We start from the raw sequence: 21,967 nt of genomic DNA, 5'->3' as shown, positions 1-21,967 counted from the left end.
TGTTGAGAACAGTTTCTGGTGGTTCAGACACCCTTCCATGGCAAGTTCAGTGGGAACTACTAAGTTCCCACTAGAAGGCAACAAAGTAGTGTAAGGAACGAGCTCTACGTGGGCTTCAGGCAACTCCTTCTTGATACTACATGACTAATATTCCAATATTGCTAATGACCAAGATGACGAAAATCCAGACATGCACCAAGGCTGTTACTTATATTATTAAAATTAGAACATTTATGCCACATCTATAAATGTTGTATCCAAAAAGCTACTTAAAAATGCTATTAGTATTAAAAGACTCAAGTGTCTGGGAGAGGAATTAGTTCAGGCTTTTTACCAACCTCTAGAAACACTGCATCCACAGCACCAACACACAACTGTACTTACAATTCTGACATCTTTTATGGATTTCCCCTTCCCTACTAAATGCTTCCATCTGTTTTCCAAAGGAAAAAGGAACAGAAGAAATAATTGGGGTGAAAGAAGGACGTTAATAAATGTGCTACACCACTGCCTCCACCTCCTACCATCCAGGCCTGCCGCCTCCAGCTCCTGCAGCCTTGGCTTCCCCCTTGGCGCAGCATTTAAAAACCCCTTCATTTCTCCATTAGTTTCTCCGCCAGACTACTAGTCACCTCGATCCCTCCATGCACATTTACTATGAAACCTCTAAAGAAATAATATCCTAAAGGTTTGTCTTCCTGCTCCTCTTACTCCCTGATTTTTTAATCTATACTATCATTTTACAGACCTTATCATACATAATTTAGTAGAGTATTAGAACATTGGCCTCAAACTTACAACAAAAGTTACCCTGTTAAAAGGTCACTTGCTTTTATTTATGCATGATGTATTATATAAGTATATCCACTTTTGCTGGAAAATGGATGAGTGGTTATTTGCTGAGGCTTTCCTACTTTGCTGATTATGAATGTGTATAAGGAGAGCATGTTCTACGAGTAGAACTTAATTTATTTATGAATTAGTTGACTAATAAAATGAACTTGCAAGGGAAGTGCATCACTTCTGGAAAAGTGTCAGATTTTAGAGGGCATATTAGAATTATACTGGCCATTTGTTGAAGACATTTGTTTTAAATTGCTGCCTGGGTTACCACTAGACAAATTACGAAAAACGTGCCTGTTCTTTGGAAGAAATATTCCACTCTATGCATCTCTAAAATGGGAAATTAGTCTCAAGTTGGACTAACTCTGCCTCTCCTCTCTAGACCATAACATCCAAGATATCAATACTACTTATCTTCAAAATGAAAGCAAGCAAAAGACAAATTTTGGCTTGCAAAGGAGTGGGGGTTCTTCTAAATTATCCTGCTGAGCTGGAAAAGCAGTTGCTGAGATGCCATGGTGTGCAGGGCACGACTAGGCATGAGGATGACTCTAGCCAGGTAAATGCCAAAGTTGGAGATCATGTACCAAGGACTGAGAAGAGCATCCCAAGGCAGTATTTGATCCTGATGCCAAATGCTATATTCTCTCTCGGCACTTTTCACCCCGGAAGAATCTCTTTCAGTATTGCTACGCACCTTAGTTCACACTTTAAGCCCCTCCACAGTATCTTTGATATTGAAGACAAAGGAAGAACATTTAAGGAATGAGAAACTAGCCCACACCCACCATCAAAAATGGTAATTTTATAAAGTTTTCAAAAGCTTTGGCCATGAGTTGAAAAATAGATCCCATAAAGGCAATGATCTTGGGAGACCAAATTGTATCTGGACGCTTTCATCCTATCCTTCATTTTTCATAACTATATAAGAGACAGAAAAAGTAAGTGCATGTCTTTGTAAGACAGGTAATTGTCTATGGCCAAGTAAGCTATACCTCAAAAAACACCAGATTGGCAACCCTCAGCTATTCCAAACCTTTTTATGTTTGAAGCCATTCTCCAGGTGCCCAAAAGCTAGCTATAATTTTAAACCTCGAGCTCTGCTTTATCCATTTCAGAGGTTCTAAAAGCTTTTCACATGTAAAAAACTGCAGCAGTTTGGCTCACTGCAGAACATATAGGCTGTAAGTATGGGCAAATCATGACAACTGTAATGAAAGTGTCTAAGTATGCAAAGCTTTTAGCTTCTGGAGAGTGATATTTTTAGATTAAGGTCTGAGGAATTGTTCTAGAATACAGGGCTAGACAGTCAGGGTAACAGAAGGGGAAAATGTCAATGAGAGAGGCTACAAATAACTTATGGAGTTGTGAATGCCCAAATGTGATTCTTTCCAAGCAGGCAAATTTGCAATCTGCATCTGTTCGAGGGTTTTCACTGAAGATGGGAAAAATCATCTCTCTATACACATGATACAACCCAGTGCATAAAAAAGGCACAGAGTTTTTAGCTAAATTAAAGCAAGTGTAAAAATTGATGAAACATCGTTGAGAGCTTTCAGCTTTCTGTCAGCTCTGAGAGATAAAAAATAAAAATTTGAGAGCAACAATTAATGCTCAACTCCTCCCTGTAAGACAGGATTACTTACTATAAGAAGTTGTAATTTCCCTCTTTCCAAAATGTTCTCCAGCAAGAAAACAGCCCTTGCAAGCTTTGCCTGGACTCTCCTTACCTGCCTTCACCCCTGTGTTTCCTTCAAGGTCTGAGAAACCTTTTAATTAAAACTACATCGTGCAATGCAGTGACGAGTCTACAGCCTGATTTCTAATTTTGCTGAAGCCTTCAGGAGGGCAGCTACACGTTTCTGCATAGCGTTTATGGCCCTTTTGCTTTTCAGAGAACAACTCCAAGCACCATTAGGTCAGCTCTGTCGAGGTGCATGAAGACATCCTGTGCAGCAGCACCCTTCCAAGGCCACGGCAAATGCAGAGTCGGCCGGGTGAGCAAGGGCTTTGGAAATGGATACTTTGTGAGGAAACACCCTCCTTCTGAAGATGCATCTTCCCTCAGAAGCCAGTTCCAGGTTTGAAAGCCAGGGTTCCTTTATCCAGTATATGAAAAATGCAGGGGCCCGAGGCTGTGCTGTGCAGTTGTAGTTAGCAAAGCCTGCGCAGAGCACGAGGCAACTCAACTCCTGCGCTCGGTCTCCAAACGCAGTGTCTGTTACTCCCGTGCGCTGCATTTGAGAGGGCTTTGCTGTTCCTGAATTGAACTCCTCCAGCACGACACAGGAGCGCGAGCTGCTTAATGGACTGTTAGCAAACAGCAATTTTCAAAGCTGTCTTTGAAATGTATTAGTCAGCATGGAAAAACCAAGGCAAGTCTGATTTTATTATTTACTGGTTTTCAGTCAATAGTAAAGCAGGATAAGGAGGCTAAGTGGTTCACTGAGAGAGAAACACATTAAATGTCCCTTTGGGACACCGATACCATGTGGCTTATATAGGAGATACGGGCCCCCAAGCAACCCCACTTTTGTGGCTGTGACACCTCTCCATCAAACCCACCTGTCCTGGTTTTTGGCCCAACAAAAGCAGATGGTGTTCTGCACCCAAAAAGGTAACATTTCAAATCAAAACACCCAAACCCTGGGCCTGCCTGCCCAGCTTATTCATGCTTTGAGGACCCAGAAACATCCCGTTCAGCTCAGGAGCAAGAAGTCTTCATGCCAGCCCAAGCTCAGGAGCGCTGATGCCCTCCCTGGTGCCTAGGGAACACATACATTTGCAGTCCCTTCTAGCGGGTGGTTTTCAGGGAAAGCCTTTCTCCAGAAGTACTAAATGCAAGTGTAAAGTGCTAGTTCAGGTAGCGATCTGCTCTTCTCGCCCAATTCTTTGCTTCTCCCAAGAGCTGCAGTTGAGCTTCCCAGCCAGGAGCACACGGGAACTCACAAAAACCACTGCCACCCTGACAGAGCTAGACAGGAGGGTTATAAATGCAGCACAGCCCTAAATCTGTCTTCCCTCACCATGAATGTGACACCACGTACGAGCCTGTGATGGGTCTCCGGCCCCAGGGACAGGCTCTGCAGGAGTGGTATAAAGCTCTCTATTCCCCTTCTGTCTAGAGAGAGAAGCTGGGCATATGTATTAATCCATCTGTATTCATGGGAGAGGTTTATAAGCCATCTAGATCACGCTAGTCTATAGCTAGAGATACATCTCAGACAGCAAAAGCAATAAGCAAACCTCCAGAAAGTTGCTGCAGCAGCGCATCATTTGAGTCGGGCCCTTTGATGCCAGGCAGAGGTGTTGCTAGTGCATCCATGAAGGGGAATATTCTTCCTGGAAAGACAGCGTCTTTGGCGGCAGAGAGCTTCTGCAAAACTGATTTGCACCTTGGTATTTTACACACAAGGTGAGGCCAGTAAACCCTCCTCTCACGTGCCAGCAACGGCCACACATGACTCTTCAGGAGGCAGGAGCAAAACCGGGAAGGACGGCTCCCTGCGGAGGCAGGGTGGGAGGGCACCCTAGAGCAACCCCCATGTGGCCACCGGGCTGCAAAAACCCTCGCGTGGAGGCCAAAGAGGAGCCACTAGAACCGCAGGCAGGAAGGAAAAACCCCCTTGTTTCGTAAGGCTGATTCTTGAAATCGTTTAAATCTGTCAAGTGGCACGAAAGCAGCCAAGACGAGCCCAGCAGATGCACGGGCTCAATTTTAGTGCAAAAGCAGAAAAACTCGCAAAGCAAAAAAACTTTCACTGGGATCTGACTCTACAGATGGCTACTGAGGTTAAAGTCAGCTGGTTCCTCAAAGGGTATTTAAGCGCACACGGAGAATTTTTGAGGTTTACTCCCAACACCACTTTTTTTGCACAGTAACTGTACAAGTTTGTTCACTGGCATCTAGCCTAAACACGCACAAAAACCACAATGAGAAAACTAGGGCAATAGGATAATGCTACCAAGATGAATTTGTACAAACATGGCATGAACTTAAGTTTCTCTTCATAAATGCAGTGTGTGTTGCAAAACAATTAACTTTAATGGCTGACTAATGGATTTTAATTAAGACAGGTCAGTCTCATTTATGTTAATCTTCCTAGAGATTAGCTTTATACTTCGGAGTAAATTCAGTTTGATGACCTTTTGTTTCTTTATTTGAAAAAGATGGCAAGGATTGATTTGGGTTGTTATTGGATTTTTTTCGTTTGTACATTAGTTTGTTCAACACGTACACAAGCAGATGTTCGTTCTAGAAAGCTTCACACTCAAGTCCTGCTCATATGCACTGTTATTTACTGAGGGAAAAAAACGAATAATAAAAAACCAGTCCAAACTTCAAGCAACAGGTCAGATTACACAGCAGCAAACTGATGCCAGCCTCCCTCTCTCCATCGTTTTTCCATCTCCAATTAACAAAGCAAACAGAGGTAAGAGCATAAGAACACTCTCATGCTACACAACCTCTAAGATCACATGAGCTGCACACCAGCAGCTGCTGCTTTTTAATAATCCTGCAATTTTAACTATTCCAAAAGGTGTCAAAACACAAATTCGTTGCAAAGTTTGCTGCTTGTTTCAACACAGTTGAAAAATGTGTTTTGCCTAGTTGTGCTTTCATTTAACAAGCGCTAATTTCATTTTAATTTGTCCCATCTTACCTCAATCAATTTATTGGCATGTTCACGGAAAACCTGGGCATATTCTTTAACTTCTTTTTCATTCCCATTCTTGGCAGCTTCAATCAATACTAAAAGGGGAACATTTGTCTCCAGAAAAGAATCTGATACGTGGTCCATAACAGCTTTGCGGAGCTAAAATATAAATACAAAAAGGAGTTATTTTTCACCAGTCGTCCAACATTACTTCCCTTTCACTGTATTAACATGCAAACCTAAAACCTCTCTGTTGCTGATCCTTTTTGCTTTATGCGACCAAGGCTTTCCCCTACTAAGTCTTGTCTATACAGTTCTTGCTTCAATTTAAATTAAATCTCCTTAAAAAATGGATTAGTTACGTGAGTGCAAGTCACCAGTTTGGCCACAAATATTGATTTAGCAGCTCATATTGGTTTTGTCTGAGTAAATTTGCTGCATTCTCTCAGCTGATTAAATAACATGCTGATTTAACTTGTTTTATTTTTCTGCTAGAATAAAACCAGTTTTGAACAAACTTGATCCCACGTTTACTTGCAAAGGGGAATCTGTTGCTTAAAAAATCAAGAAAATTGATGTTACATAAAGATTGTATCCTATGGATCTTACATTTTTTTAAAAAGAGCTCTCTGAAATTAAGACCAGCAGAATTATAAAACACAACCGATTACATTTAAATGGCATCAAATGTATCCCCCTCCCCTTCATAAGGGTAAGGGAGGGTTTATAATTCCACTCCACGTGAACCAGGCACTGGAAGCTTCGAGCATTTAATTCACTACATAGAAGCAGGCGAGACCACTGCCAACTGGAAACAAAGCAACGGTGAACGGATTTCCAAGGGGGAATAGGTGCACAAATGCATTCACTTGCCTCGAGGAGGATTAACTTTAAGCATTAACTACCTGTCTGCGCAAGTCTCTGGTCTTCTTGGTCATTTTATCAATCGCAGAGTTCAGGGCATCACTCCTTTCTTTGCGTCCAGCCTGGAAAACAAGAGACAGAGAGGAGTAAACAGTGTGTTCAGGGTCTCAAAGGAAAATCGATGTTATCTATTTCAAATATGTTTTCAGCTTTTTTATTGCCTCCTGCTTGTTTTTAAATCAGTTATGCAAGTTAGAAAGAAACTCTCCGTGTCCCTAATGCAGCACTGGTATTGTCAGCAGCTTTGGACAGCAGGGTGTTATTTTACAAGGGATGATTTCCCTTGTTAGCTTCTTCTCAACAAAAATGATGGTTTCATGAGTCAGCCAGAGACCAGATTTCTCTTCTCCAAGAGAAGAGAAAGAGAAGAGATCTACCAATGATTACATGGTTCACACCCGGCCTCAAGTCCAGAATGGCTCCCCGACCCCATGCAAAAGAATCCTGCTGAAATCCTGAGGCTTCTGCAGTCTCCTCTGTGGAGAGCACCCAACGTCTGAGGTTTGCACCCCACGTGCTACCTCCACGACCATCACCAAGAATTGCTCTTGAGCAGCCACGCGTCTAAACCAAAAATCAACTATATTAAAAGGCAAAATCCTTACAAAAGGACTAGTTGGGGAGGAAACCCACCATCTGCTTGATGCAGCAAGGCTTCCATGAACAATGTTGCTGAAGAAAAAGGGGATCCAGGAAGCAGGAATGACTTCTCCCTTCATAAGGCCCATTGGGCCGGAATATTCTAGATCTGTGTCAATCAGGGAGCACCAGATAAAGCAATAGCGTCCCCTTATAGCTTCGCTGGGAGCTTTCTCTTTACATTCCTCAGTTAGGATGCTCTGAAGTCTTGGGAGTTCAACAGACCAGTGAAGATTTGTCACCTCCCTAATCAAGCAATTTGATTCCCAGCACAAAAGGCAACGGAAAACCGCCTGGAACGAAAAAGTGAAGTGGGTTCCAACTCCGCCAGCCGTGTCAGCAGACCCCACGCTGCTCTGCTTTTCACTCCATGCTCCCAAAATCAAAGTGCAAATCTCCAAATAAAGTGCAAATTGCTGCTACTTATTTTGTCGGACAGTTTGTTGTTCCCGTAGACATGGCGGGGGGGGGAAAAAAAACACAAATACCAGCCCATTTAGGCTGGAGAGAGCCACGCAGCCCGCGCTGAAGGCAATCTCTTCCCTTCCTCTCCAGCTGCAGTTCTTGCCTATTTGCATTAGATTAAGCAAAGAAAAGGCTCCTCGCAGGAGAAGTCACCTTGACCGCTGGCGTCTGCCAGCCGCCGTCGGCAAAGCCAGAGCCTGCTAGGAGACACAAATCTCCAATTCCGATGCCTGACGCTTTCCAACGTTCCCATCATTTTTACCTATTGCAACGTGATCACTTTAATGAAACTTTAGCACTCCTCTCCACCCTTTTTTTTTCCAGGAATACAGCTGGGTACCAGACATATATTCACCTATGAGGCAGGACGCCAAACACTCAGCTGTTCCAAGAAGTGCCATTTCCCTTCTCCCCAGGTGCACCTGCATTACCATTTTAATGTGAAACAGGAGTAGGTTTTTTGAAGCACATCTAGCAATCACTTCCACCTCGCTGTCCTGCAGTTCGCAGCACAAAGCAGGCTCCGGACACGTGAATAGATGCCTTTCATCCACTAATGGATGTTCAAGCCACGGGACAAGAACACAGCTACCCCCAAGGGCAATAGCCAGGGTTATTGAGGGCTAATTACACCCTGCAAGCCCACCTTTAGTTAGCTGGTGGCACCGTGGTGGTCCTTCATGGGAACGAGCAGCACAGCCTCTGGCTCTCAAGCCAGGTAAAAAACACGGTGAAGATCATCCTAGACCATGACAACCACTTGGTCCAAATTCCTGGGTGTCCAACCCCCATGAATTTTACCCACCAGTTCCTCACTACAACTCAGAAAAGTTGGAGCAAGTTTCTCTCCAATATAATAAATCATTTTTAAAGGCTTAGAAGTGTCACCCAACCATGTCTGGGTAACCTGTTGTAGGAATCAATTACCCTTATTTTTTTATATGTATATATATAAAGTCCTTATTTCCAGTCCATATTTCCAGGGAAAAGCCAAACACACTAATGATGCAGCAACCCAACTATGAGCTGCTCTTTTGCCCTGGATTAGAAGGACTAACAGCGAATTCTAAATATTGAAACCCTCCTAATAGGATTTCCAGATATCCAGCACAAAACCCCGCTACCTTGGGGGGAGCTGCAAGCTTCGCAGCCGCCCGCACAGCACGTAGCCCTAGCAGACTCACAAGATTTCACATATCCCATTACCTGTGGCTACCGTTTTGTATTAACATAGTGCAGCTCTGTCCAGTCTTGGGGATAATAAAAACGTAGCCACAGTACAAATTTACTCCAAGATTAAATAAGATCTTTAAATAAGAGGTTATAATTGGTGTTAAAAATTGATCCCTTTCCCGCTCCCTAGGATCCATGCTCATCCAACATCGTTACTATCCTGCTCAAAAGGCAATACCGATAGTCGCCACCACATCCTTGCTGCCGCGGTGCTTACAGTTATCCCCACAATTTTTCTTTCCAATGGCTTAAAGCAAGGGAAAGGGATTTGCATACAAGGAGAGTCATTATCGCAGTCAAAAAAGCATTCCTGTTGTAGACCTGCCATCCAAATGAAAAAAAGAGTGAAGCAAGTTTTCCTACAGCTACTGATGCTCAAGTCTAAGGCTGACTAATTTATAAACGCAACAAAGTGGAGAACGGTAGTGATAAGTGAACGAATGTTATCTTAAAGCCACAAGCTCCACCACTTGCATATATTACCAAATCACTACTGAGGAATCCAAGTTTTTGCAGTTGGAATTCTGATTAAAAAATCCAAAATATATCACGGTGGAAGAATTTATCAATAAAGTCCAGTCAACAGAATGCAAACGGAGCAAATGAACACAAATGCAGAAACCTTCATCACCAAATTTGATGTTTCATCTATTCAAGTCAACCTACGCTCACACGGCTACCAAAGGAAATGGGGTCTTCTCAGCTGGCACCTGGCCCTCACGTGACTCTGCGTTGTTGGGTGGGATCAGAGTCAGGTCACTGATCCCAAGCACAGCCAAGATTCCCTCTCCCACATGCAGTTCCCTATCGTCAGATGGAGCAAAGACAGCGGCAGGAACACGCGGCCCTGGCTGCAGTCCAACGCACAACTGCCTAAAAAAGACCTTTTGGAAAACGACTTTCATCCCAGGTAGACAGAGGATTACCTCGGGACAGCAAAGAATTTTGTGGCCAAGGACAGGGATTTAATAAATGAAGAGCGGGCACTCGGCATGCTTTCCCGAGAGCCAGCCAGGAAGAAAGGACGTTGTACGTCAACGTGCGATGCCGCTGCAGTGCTTCGCAGGGAAGCGTTGAGATGTTTGTGCTCACCCTGAGCCTGCTGCACGCTCAGTTTTCTCCTGGACACCTTGCTGCACTCTCTCTGTGAAGGGTAACCCTCCATAACGTTCCAGACTCTTCATTAAGCTTTGCAAGGGTTGCAAACAAATCCCACCTGCAACAGTGGCGACGCAGGGCAAAGAAGGACGAGCACCCACCACCCCACAGGACCTTCGGCAGTGCCCTCACATCAGCCCTTGTGCTTGCTGGTTGAGCAAGTCCCTCTTCCTCAGGGCTGGGCTGCCACGCCAGTGACTTACGTCCTGCTGAAGACAACCCTGGGGAGAAAGGCTGATTGCTCTGCTTGCCCACGTCTACAAGACGCACAAGAGCTCACGTCGCCGGGCAGAGAGAGCAGCCACACGCTTAGAGACACTGAGTGCCGCCAAGCTCCAGGAAGCCCAGGATACGAGACCTGCTCTTGGCCATCACTCCTATGTGCTCCCTCCAGAGCCCCCACAGCACCGATGGGCCTCGCTTGGTGCCCAAGGGGAAGTTCCCCCAGTTGCGCGGCCGCACACAAGCCGCTGGTGCCTGCCGAGCCACCGGTGCAAGGCGCGCGGCCCCGCTGAGTAGAGCGCGCTGAGGCGCCGCTCCTGAGGCACTCGGACACCTTCCACAAGATGTCAGCCTCGCCAAATGGCAACGCGAGCCGCCGGCTCCGCTTCCACACGCGATGGGAGCAGTCCTTTTGCTGCGCAACCACCACATTCCCAGGAGGTTTCGGTGGCTCCGGCCGCTCTCGTCGTTGGGAGGGGGATGGCCGTTTCCCTGCCCCCGCACTGCATCCGCCTCCTCCTCGGCGTGCCGGTGCTGGGAGAAGGCTCCAGATGGCACTGCAACATGGTTTTCCTTGGCACACAAGCAAGTTTTCAGTGTCAGAAGAAATGCAACGCTGTGAATTTTGCAATTCACATGTGTCCCAGCTCAACAACCGCGCCCAGGGAACAACTCAAACATTAGTGGAGACCTTCAAATCTAAAAAGGAATCAGCTGTAGCCTTTTGGAAAGAGCTCTTATTTCCCAACTAGCACAGGTAAAAACAGGTTTCACCAAGAAAAGCATCTAGAAAGCTCCCGTTAACAGTGTCCCAAACAGGAAATGTGCCAGCAAGGTGCTAAATAACTGCCCTGATGTGGTTGAGAGCCAAAGCACTGGGTGCTCCAGCAAGCAAGCAGCCTCTGCGGGTCTGAACATTAGCTCCTAACTCTGCCAAACGCTGCAATCTGCAGGTGGGAGGAACCTGCCAGCAGATACCAATGCGAAAAGACAGAACCATTTGCCCAAAATCTAAATTCAGGCTCCTGGTGATAATGTGAAGAGGTAGTACAAGATGGTGGCAACAGGTGATATTAGAGCCTTTTTTTTCATTTTATTAGTTACACCCACGCAATGTTGTTTATAGAAGCTACAAAAATTCGAATGGACACTAGCAAGCAGGATTTCCTAGCAGGCGAGCTGCCCTGACAAGCACACTGTCAGCTCCAGAAGGCAACTGGCAGCCAATGGCTTCAGACGGATTTTTGCTTGTAGGATTTTATTTTTGCAAAGTGAATACTATGAAAAAAGTCTTTAAATATGTTTGCGTGATTTATTTGCACATGTTTCTTTCAACCTACTGCAAATATGAAAATATTTATTAGGCCTGAGCAGTTTAACTTGCACGGTCTAATTTGCTTTATCATTAAGGCCAGCAGCATTCTTAGCATCTTCTTCTACAGTTCACCTTCTCCATCCCTTCCCTTGCTGCTTCCTATGTCCCTTAAGTTATAGTTCTGCTCCGGAAAGGACAATCCACCGCCAAAATGACGTACTGCAATCAGTGCTGTAATTTAACTGGAGGACAGAGAGAAGGGAGAAGCAGGCAGAAAGCAAGTTCACTTTAAACGTGACCACCTCTAAGGGACCAAAGTCAAGTCCCCAAAGCAGGTGGCCTTTTTCAAACCTCTTTGTGACACAATTTGTCTTGGTCTCTTCATTAGAAAGGGCAGTTTGTTCTTCTCATTCCCACTCTTGAGACCATAAATGCCATCTCACTGTTGCATAATGTTTTATAATATAGAATATTGCTGCATGTCGCAGAGTGAACATAAGAGACAAGCACTTACTCAAGGAGTTGTCAGAAGGGAGCAAATACTCCCCCAGGTCTCATTCCCACTGGAGTCAAGGCCAGAGCAGCCTCACTGAATGGTGCCCTGCAGGCACAAAAAAGGAAAAACAGGGACAAAAATCCGGAAAAGCGTTTGCTCCAGACACAAGGATAACTGAAGGTAGAGATGGGGCTAGCCTGGGGTGCGAGATGCTGCCCGGGCAGCAGCAGGGCCAGGTCGCTGCGTCAGCATCGCACCAAGCGCTTGGAGCACCACAACAGCCTGGCCCTCGGCTGCCGCGAGATCCCAGCAGGAGCAATGCCTGCATTTTCCTGGGAAACACGGGAATATCACTGGAATGAAGCCCGCCAACCGCTCCAAGCCCCCATGGTAAGCGCCAACCTCCAGCTCCTACACTCCAGCCCCCAGGAATAAATCAGTTAAGTACAAAAGCAAGTTTCTTTTTGGGAATAAAAACCAGATTTTCTGGTTTCGTAAGTGCATGCTGTGGAGAATTTTTCCTGGGCGCTTATGCAAGCTTTCCTTTTTTCCAGAAATTTCTCATTGCTTCAAGCAGCAGCCCCCCAGGCGCCCCGCGCCAGGGCTGGCGGCACTTTGGGGCCGCCCGGCCTCCGCAAGCCGGGTGCTCCCGGGCACAGGCGCTTGGGCCGTGCAGCTCCGAGTGGCCCCGTCGGGCTCCGCTCTGCCCGCTCGAGCCCTCAGGCTGCCTCTCCGGCAGCAGCGGCGGGTGCAGCGCCCCGGGCCGCTCCATGAACCCAATCAGCTCCCGGCGACAGGCGGCCGCGAGCCCTTCCCGCTCCTCAGACGGAGGGACCGAGGACTCCGGCGGCGCCTGGGGCTTCCCGCCCCCCTTCCCGGGGGTCTGTAGCGTGCCGGCAGGATGCAGCACAGCGCCTGAAAGCAGCAAAGCTTCTGGAAAACCCAAACAAAAGGCACGTCAGCGGGTGACGTCAGCCCGGAGCCAGCGCTGCTGCGTGGCCGCGGCACATAAGCAAACGCGTTGGCTCCGCCGAAAAGCTTCCCGGCAATCGCACCCATGCCACTCCGGGAGCTGCGCTCAGCAATAAGCCGCCCCGCTGCCATCAACAAGTTCGCAGGGGAGGGAGGCACCACCGCGCCATCGGAGCACGGCAGCTGCGGGCGAGCGGCCGCCGCGGACGCAACGTCGCGCTGAGCAGCGATCGCCCCGGCGCGGAGCTGCCTGGGGAGGGCACGGCAGCGCCTTCCTAAGGAATACTCGGAGGGAGGATCGCGGGGTCATTTTTGCACTAATTACCCGGGGACGCTACGGCCCGTCGGTTACTGAGAGGCTGCCTCGCACCCGAGCCCTTCGCAGACTCACCGCGTTGAGTCTGACACTACGACTGAATGCAACCTCCAATGTGCTCAAAAGAATGGGTAAGTTCACACGTTTCTCTCTCTCTTGGGTAACGAATGAACTGCTCTGCTTTAAAGCAGTAGGTGCTAAAGCAGATTTTTTTTTCTCTCTCTCTCTCTGTGAGATGAACGTTATGAAAAAGGTTTTTGGATTGCGAGACCGTAATCCTCTGTAACAGCGCTAATGACTCGCTCCTAATCGCAATATCCAAGTAGTCGGTGCTTAGCGTAAAGTTGTTTCTTGCTTTTAGCCTTAGCTTGTCAGAAATGCATGGAAATGTTTTCTGCAGTGCAATCGTCCATCGTGATGTTCAAAGTATACTGATAAGGATATCCTATCTTGTTGTTTCCCTAAATTATATTCTGCAGGCTTACATTTCGAGTGGCCATTAGGGGCTCGTATGCTGGCAGCACTATATGCAATGAGTATGGTTTTAAAAATGCTGCCTGCCTTGGGCATGGCTTGTCCACCAAAATGTCGCTGTGAGAAGCTGCTCTTTTACTGTGACTCTCAGGGGTTTCACTCAGTGCCAAACACCACTGAAAAGGGCTCTCTAGGTTTGTCATTGAGGCACAATTATATTACTGAACTTGAGAGGGATCAATTTGCGAGCTTCAGTCAACTTACTTGGCTTCACTTAGATCATAATCAAATTTCTACAGTCAGAGAAGATTCTTTTCAAGGACTGTATAAACTTAAGGAATTAGTCTTAAGTTCCAACAAAATCTTTCATTTGCCAAACACCACTTTTAGCCAGCTGCTTAACCTGCAAAATTTGGACCTCTCTTTTAATCAGTTGTCCTCCCTGCACCCGGAGTTGTTCTATGGCCTTCGCAAACTACAAACCTTGCATTTGCGTTCCAACTCCCTGCGGACTATCCCGGTCCGCCTGTTCTGGGACTGCCGTAGCTTGGAGTTTCTGGATTTGAGCACAAACCGCTTGCGAAGTTTGGCTCGCAACGGCTTTGCGGGATTAATCAAGCTGCGGGAGCTGCACCTCGAGCACAACCAGCTGACAAAGATTAATTTTGCTCATTTCCTCCGGCTGAGCAGCCTGAACACGCTCTTCTTGCAGTGGAACAAAATTAGCAACTTGACGTGCGGGATGGAGTGGACCTGGGGCACCTTAGAAAAGCTCGACTTGACGGGAAACGAAATCAAAGCCATCGACGTGACGGTTTTTGAAACGATGCCTAACCTGAAAACCCTCCTAATGGATAACAACAAGCTCACCACGCTGGACTCCAGGATCCTGAGCTCGCTCCCGTCCCTGACCATGGTGGGCCTCTCCGGCAACCTGTGGGAATGCAGCGCCAAGATCTGCGCGCTGGCCACCTGGCTGGGCGGCTTCCAGGGGCGCTGGGAGCACTCCATCCTCTGCCACAGCCCGCAGCACACGCAGGGCGAGGACATCCTCGACGCCGTCTACGGCTTCCAGCTCTGCTGGAACCTCTCGGCCGCCGCCACGTCGGCGGCGCCGGCGCCGTCCCGCGCGCCCAGCCCGGAGCCCGCGCAGCGTGTCAGCTCCCCGCACCTGCACATGGGAGACGAGGAGACGCCGACCACGGCGGGCATGGTGGTCACCACCGAAGAGCCCTTCCCCGAGCCCAACAACGCCATCTTCACCCAGAGGGTGATCACAGGGACAATGGCTTTATTGTTCTCTTTCTTTTTTATCATTTTTATAGTGTTCATCTCCAGGAAGTGCTGCCCTCCCACACTGAGAAGGATCAGGCAGTGCTCAATGATTCAAAACCACAGGCAACTGCGCTCCCAAACGCGGCTGCATATGGCCAGTATGTCAGACCAGGGACCGTACAACGAGTACGAACCCACCCACGAAGGACCCTTCATCATCATCAACGGCTACGGACAATGCAAGTGCCAGCAGCTGCCGTACAAAGAATGTGAAGTATAATACGGAGACGCTGCCGCAGATTAAAAGCAGATAAGTAACCTATTTTCCCAGTGGAGGGGACCTACAGCAGATTCTAATTTTTACAAACGTTGACATAAAGCTTAATTTTCCAAGCCGACTTAATGGAAACATTGTTTATGGAGTGGTGCCGTATTTTTAAGTTTTTTTTTTAAAGAAATAAAATAAATCCATACTATTTTCAGTGTTTAAGAGGAAAAAAAAAAGCAATGATTACATTAAATTTGCACTTCTGCTGTTTAAAAGTCTAAAGAGATGCTCACCTCAACCTGTAAAATGTTTCATGTTATGTAATTATATGACTGTGTGTAAACATTTATACCGAAGTCTCCATATTCTACTTTTTCTAATGGACATAGGCTAAGGAAAGGCTGCCAGGTGGCTGTGCCCAGGGCTGTGGGGGAACAGCTGCTCCGCTCCTTCCTCCGCATCCATCCGCTCCCGATCCCAAACATTCCAGGCGGCTCCGTTTACTTTCAAGGCAGAGCCGGGGGCTGCTTTTCCAACTGGGAGAAGGTGCCCTGAGGCAAAAGGGGAGGCAAAGAGAAGCAAACAAGGTGCAGGGAGGGCATTTAAAGTGCAGCGGGGAAATATAATTAAACAGGTTGTCCTACCTCCGTAACGATAGTTTGGCTTGCTTAAATATTGCTCAGAAAGAGGGAAAAGGAACAAAATCACAGAGTGGGGAGCAGCCTGCACGATCCCGGATGAGGGAGGCCGATTCCCCCGCTCGCAGAGGCGCCTGCAGAGCTCGTTCCCTGGGGGCGGCTGGGTGCAGCGCGGCCCCGGGGAACGCCAAACGCGCCCAGCTCTTCCCGGGGCTCCGAAGGCTTTTCACCAAGCCGGGCTAATTGCTCCCGGCTAAGAACAAACATTATTTCAACACCTTTTCATGTGTAAATACCCTGGACGCATTTTGTTCTTTTCTTAATTAAAAGCAAATATCAATTGCGGCGCTAAGAAGGAGAGAGGAGGAAGGAAGAAGCCTCTCTTTGTCCCCCTGCCAGCCCTCCCTTCCCCCCGGCCGAGCTTCCTCCCGCCTGGAGGCTCCTTTTCCCTGCACTGACCCCCCTGGTTTCTCGGGAGACCGGCCTCGCCGCCGGGATAGAGGCTCCCCGGGAAACCCTCACATCTTCCCCCATTCCAGGGAATTGCCAGGTCGGAAAATGCCTCCCTTCCAAGAAGATAACGTACCAGAATCAATTTATAGAATAGTTCACTGAAAAATGTTTTGTTTTTTAACGTGGGACAGAATCTGAGCTAGTATGCTGTTTAAAAAAAAACATATAAATATATATATATATTCACCCCTCTTGCTCTTAAGGAGTGATTTGATTTCTTTACCTAGGAGTACCATATTGCTATTTATACTATATTATGAAATTATATGTAAATATTTGCAGATCTATGCAGAGACGGTGGTACTGAGATGCCACAGGGGTGGGGGGCCGCACAGGATTACATTATTTTTAAGTCAACTGTTCAAGTATTGTAAACAGTCTAACCAAAGTCAAAAGGATCAGAGCGATGGATTTTTTATATACCTATAATATATAGATGTACATGTATGTATATTTAAAAAAACGTGTCGTGTCAAATGCTGCAGTGTTCAACAATTACCAGCACACACCGATGAAGAACAGAAATTCCTCACAGTGTTGACATACCTTGAGCAAATCAGTAATTACAGTATGCTAATTATGTGTTGTACCAAACTCTTCTGCAAACTTTTCAAACAGAAAAATCACTGCATAAAAAACCTGTTTGCTATTTCACTCTGCTTTTATATATCTGTATTACCACTTAGTGAGGTATTTAGGGTGCAATTATACGGCAGTTTGATGTTTTATTGTGAAATGAATTCGTCCAGGACAATTACAGCAAGATAAGTGTGACTTCTGTTCCGATTTTACATAAAGGTTTTTCAAGTTCCGGTTTTGAATATATTAATTGTGCCCATCATCATTTTACTTTTCCACCAGAGTGCCCTTACGCTAAAGCAAATATTTTCTTGTTTATTCCTTGCCCTTCTCTACTGCAAGGGAAGGGATTCAGTGAAGTTTTTCCTAAAAGCAGCTTTAGCCCCCATAATGGTTCATGCTATGAAGAGACCCTACCCCTATTCCCCACAATGACTTACTTTTGGCTGAACACATTAAATCCTGCTAGGCAAGTGGGCTCCATACGATTAAATCCCCTCTGACCAAGAAAGCCAGACCCAGGATGAAAAACATATTCATGTAAAGAAATGTATTGGTATCTAAGTGGACGGAGCTGTTTGTAGAAAGACCTGCTCGTGCTCCCAAGCAGGAAAGCTCACGAGCAGATGGGCACAAGCCTTGTGGCCACCACGACCTGCTCGTGGGCCAGGCCCGTCCCTCACTTTAACCAGTTGTGGCCCATGGGGCTGGGTAGTGGAAGGCAGGGTCATTTTGGGAATGATTTTCAAGCACCACCCTGGACAGCAGCAGAGAAGGGGTTAGAGCTGAGCTCCTCAGCTATGCTGGCACGGGCACGCAAGTCGTTTTGCTCTGCTGTCACCGGCTCCGAGAGGGCAGAACGGAGCTGCAAGGTGCTCAGCCGCCTCCGCGAGCAGGAGAGGCCCCGTCAGCCTTGCTCTCCAGCAGAAGCTCGCGCTGTCAGGGTGCAGGAGGGGACACGGGGGTCTTCCAGAGCACAGGAGGGTCAGAGATGCTGCAGCCTGCTCCCAGCGCCGAGGTCACTGCTGGGGACCTTGCCTATCCAACAGCGCCAACCCGGTGCAGAAGCACCTTTATTAGCTTAGTTGCACCTAACGAGAGCAAAGACAGATGTTCCAGCCACTTGGCACTGCTGGATTTAAACCTCTTCTCTGCCCCATCTGCTAATCCCAACCACAATCCGCTCGTACCAGCCTTATCCAGGCAAATCGCATTGCTCCAGTGTCTCGGAGCAAGAAAAGCAGATGCCCAATATCTCTTCCCTGCAGCGCCTTCATTTCCGAGCAGTTCTGGAGCGGGGCTGGGCTCGGCCGTGCGCCCAGCACCGTGGCATTAGCTTTGCCTTTGCCCGACGCCTTGGCCGGTCCTTTGCCACCAGCCTCGTGGCAGTCACTACACGGGGCACTGAGGGGGCCAGAAAACTTGCCCACAGGCAAATGCCAGCAGCAAAAACAACCTAAATTCCCCCAAGAGGGGCACAAAAATGCAGGCTAAGCCATCACACCACCCAAGGACACAACCAGAGGCTCATTTTTTTCTAGACTTACTCCGTCTTCCATTCCCAACCGCTTGCAATTCGTCCATGCAACGAGAGGACGCGGATACTGCTTTGTTGGGTAGTTTCGAATGAATTTTTGCATGAAAAACAAGCCCAGGTGACTTGGTTCCAACTGCCTGCACTTTAGGGTGAACACCAATGCCAAGAGGTTGCTAAGTGGCTCTCCCAAAGCACGAGCTGTCCTGCATAGCCGGAGTTCAGGTGCTTCCTCCCCTGCGGGCACAGCCCTGCACAGATGGTCGGCGCATTCCAACCCGGGCATTTCTTCTGCGGCTCCCAAGAGCTTCGCTGCCCTCGGACCTCCCGCAGCTGCACGGATTTTCCCCCGGCTGCTGCTCCGATTCCTCCTCCCGGCACCAGCCGCGCTGGAATCCAGAGCCGGCAGCCCAAGTTCAGGCCCCGAGTCACCACCTCGGAGCAGGGCTCCGCTCCCGCTCTTGCTCTGCATTACTTTTCTGCAAAATGCACATAGCTAAAAATGCCTCTGTGAGGAGCAGACTGGACGAGCACTCCTGTGCAAAGCCAAGGCTCCTCCTGCACCCATTTCTGCTTTGTTTTTCCCCAAAGCAGAACTTAGCTGATTTTCCACAGCTAAACCGAGCCTGAATGCAAATCCACGTGCTGCAGCTGATGCCCGCTCGCCTTGGAAGGCAGCGGCCTGTTGCTAACACGTGAAAGCAGCAAGTATCCAGGGGCTTTACAGCAGAAATCTGTGCTAAACGCTTGGCTTTGGGGTGTTTTTTAATGTGCCTAAGTTAATTTCTGAGCTACTTCAATGAAAATAAAGTTGATGCGAGTGGTGATCTGCATAGCTGTTAAGATCCATCTGTTCAGACCTATGAAAGCTACCCAGAAAGCTAGATTTCATCTTTCTTATGATTTTTTCCATAAAAATGAGGCTTCAGAGAGGAATGCAGTGTTTCTCCTCTCCGGGAAAATAAATAACAAGGAACAAACAGCAGAAGTGAAGGGCAGTTTGGCAGCAGCCACGGGCTGTTTCCTCCCCATGTCCTTCATCCCTCCAAAGAAGGGACAGACCCACGTACGTGGGACAGAGCCAGGGCTGCTTTTTAAGCTACCATGTTCGGAGGATGTTTAAAGGCCATTTTGCAGCCAGTTCACACGTTGCAAAGAAAAAAACCCTGTGAGAAGGAGCTAGGGAAAGGGCAAGGGAAGCCTTGCAGGCTATAACCAAACCTCATTGCAGACGGCAAAACTCACATTGGCCGAGGGCAAAGCAGCCTGTGCACCCGCGACGTGGGCGCTTATTAGCTCCACCTGCTACTTTGTCAACTAATCTTTTGTAAAAAAAAAAAAAAAAAAAAAAAAAATACACACAGTTTCTTTCAGCATCAGGAAAACATTAGTGAGTGAACTATTCGTGAACTATTCTACCAGCTTAGCAACCAGAGATGAGAAAGAAGTCCTACGTTCATGGTGTTTAAATCATGTTTCAAGAGCCAATTTCTGGCAGGGGGAGAGGGGGATAAGTAATGGAGTAAAATGAAGTACAGTGTACATAAAAAATTTTGGTATTAAAACTGTGTATACTGTAAAATTGAATTTGCCTCTTTCTTGCTCCTTGTTCAAAAAGAGGGGTTTTCAGAGAAAAGACAAACACCGTGCATGCATCAGGCCTCTTAAGAGCACATTGACACTGTTCAAAGGGCAGGTTGGGCCGGGCCCTTTGCTGGCCGACGGCAGGGGCAGCGCTTTGACTCATCCAGCAGGTCACGGGGCAGAGCACGCGGGGGTCCCAGTGCCACCGGATGTGGCACTGCAGGACACCACCCACAACACCTGATAACAGGCTGATAACTGAAAAAGACCCAGGTTCAGGATGCCTGGAGATGATTACACCCACCAGCTGACACTACCTCCAGCAATTAGCTTTAGCTGCACATGCTTTTCTGCAAAGGCTTAGCTGGAACCATTAGTTTGAAATGCCAGTTGGCTACCTGTTCCTCTCATCCTTCTAATGCTTGGGAGAAATACATGATAAATCCAGCTTTTCGAAAATGAAAGTTTTGTTTTCATGAGTACAGGTAAGACATGTAAGGGGAAAAAAAAACAGTATTCTGAAAATACTATCGGAATCCTTCAAGTGCAGATACTAAAAGGAAAACAGCAGTACCACTAGCAACATACTATTGAAACCAGGTAATGTCACAATGTGACATAAGAGACAGACAGACTACATAAATGAACTGAAGATTCAAGTACATTTGAGAAAGCGTTGATCCTCTCCTAAGTATAAATAGGCTAAGGAACAAAATTCAGTCCATGTGCTCATTCACCATAAACTCTTGAAGCTAATATTTATTTTATTCTTACTTTTTAAGAGTTGTTGTGAAACCATTGCTGTCCAGTTAACCCTTTAATTTCCTAGATACTAGGAAACCATTACCCTATACTGTATTAAAGCTCTGCCATAGGTGACATCATGAGCCCTTTTCTGCCTTTTCTCAATCAAAAAGGTCTAAAGAATACATATTTTATCTTCTTTCTTACTTTGCTAAAAGGAAAAGGCCAGAGACAAACACACATTTGAGGACACCTGATCTGGCAGCGCTAGACAGAACAGCTGGGAGCAGAACAGGGAGCAGAGGGGGTATTTGGCCCATCTCCCTGAGGTTCTTCCCAAAACACCTCCCAGACTCTTCCAATACCTGTGCAAGGCGAGCTAAGGTCATATTCTCTACCAGGAAGTTTAAGAAACCTAATAGAATATTTCATTTTTGTTGAAGAGGAGGATTTATTACTTTAAACAAAGCTCAGGTAAGCTAGCCCTGTTTTCGCTCAGCCAGCTCTGCTACTTTATTTGCCATCCTTAGACAAATCCAGACGAGTTTTTCTTTTTTTCCCCCACCAGTAAAAAACATGCCAAACATTCCCTATTTGATACACATGCATTATGCTCTATACCAGCTTAAAAAGCAGTCTTATCTTGTAAAAAAACCTCTGAAAGTAAGAACCTGCTTGATGCATGAACCTTTTTTGTTTTTAAATACTGAATGGGTTATAACTCTTTATAGTCAAAAGCAATTAATTTTCTGTATTGTAATCAGGAGAATAAATCTGAAAAACCCATTCGAATGGCTCCGAGTGTGCAGGCCGTGCTACTGCTGCATTTTTCATTTTAAAATCCAGGAGCAGCAAGGACTTCTGCCGTTTAAACACACAATCTTTCACCAAACAGAACATCCTCACTACATATTTAATTGGCAGAACAGGTTTTGCTAGCCCACATGAGATTAAAGGCAGCCCTGGATACAGGAAACGCATTTCTAAGAGAAAGATCTTGCCAAGATACTTCTCAGCTGTATGGCTACAAAATTCTCAAAATAGCCTTTAATTGAGTAAAATATTCTAGAAAAGCTTATTGCAGAAAAGCAGCATCTACTTTTGTGATTACAAATAA

At 46.8% G+C, this 21,967-nt stretch overlaps 2 protein-coding genes across 3 annotated transcripts in view; one reads left to right on the top strand and one right to left on the bottom strand.

The window, feature by feature from the left end:
* The window catches only part of CTNNA1 (catenin alpha 1), a 96,555-nt gene that overhangs the window by 35,307 nt on the left and 39,281 nt on the right, over positions 1–21,967 (bottom strand). Inside the window, exons 8-9 of the mRNA XM_088522641.1 lie at positions 6,407–6,487; positions 5,508–5,660 (exon numbers count right to left, since the gene is read on the bottom strand). Of these exons, the coding sequence (XP_088378767.1) occupies positions 5,508–5,660; positions 6,407–6,487 (234 nt within the window). The remainder of the gene's footprint in view (positions 1–5,507; positions 5,661–6,406; positions 6,488–21,967) is intronic.
* LRRTM2 (leucine rich repeat transmembrane neuronal 2) lies at positions 13,281–15,953 on the top strand. 2 transcript variants are annotated; one of them, XM_088522640.1, is made up of 2 exons: positions 13,281–13,372; positions 14,149–15,953. In XM_088522640.1, the coding sequence occupies exons 1-2, from the start codon at positions 13,343–13,345 to the stop codon at positions 15,268–15,270; spliced, it is 1,152 nt and encodes a 383-aa protein (XP_088378766.1). In that variant the 5' UTR covers positions 13,281–13,342; the 3' UTR covers positions 15,271–15,953. The 2 variants fall into 2 exon arrangements, with proteins under 2 accessions (XP_088378766.1, XP_088378765.1); XM_088522639.1 differs by having other exon boundaries at positions 13,287–13,372; positions 13,721–15,953.

The sequence above is a fragment of the Tinamus guttatus genome, unplaced genomic scaffold (genome assembly GCF_059628265.1).
Source record: "Tinamus guttatus ecotype Peru unplaced genomic scaffold, ASM5962826v1 Tinamus_guttatus_pri_ptg000155l, whole genome shotgun sequence".
Classification (NCBI taxonomy): domain Eukaryota; kingdom Metazoa; phylum Chordata; class Aves; order Tinamiformes; family Tinamidae; genus Tinamus; species Tinamus guttatus.
The sequence above is the reverse complement of the archived record's forward strand: the minus strand, read 5'-3'. Positions and strand labels throughout refer to the sequence as shown.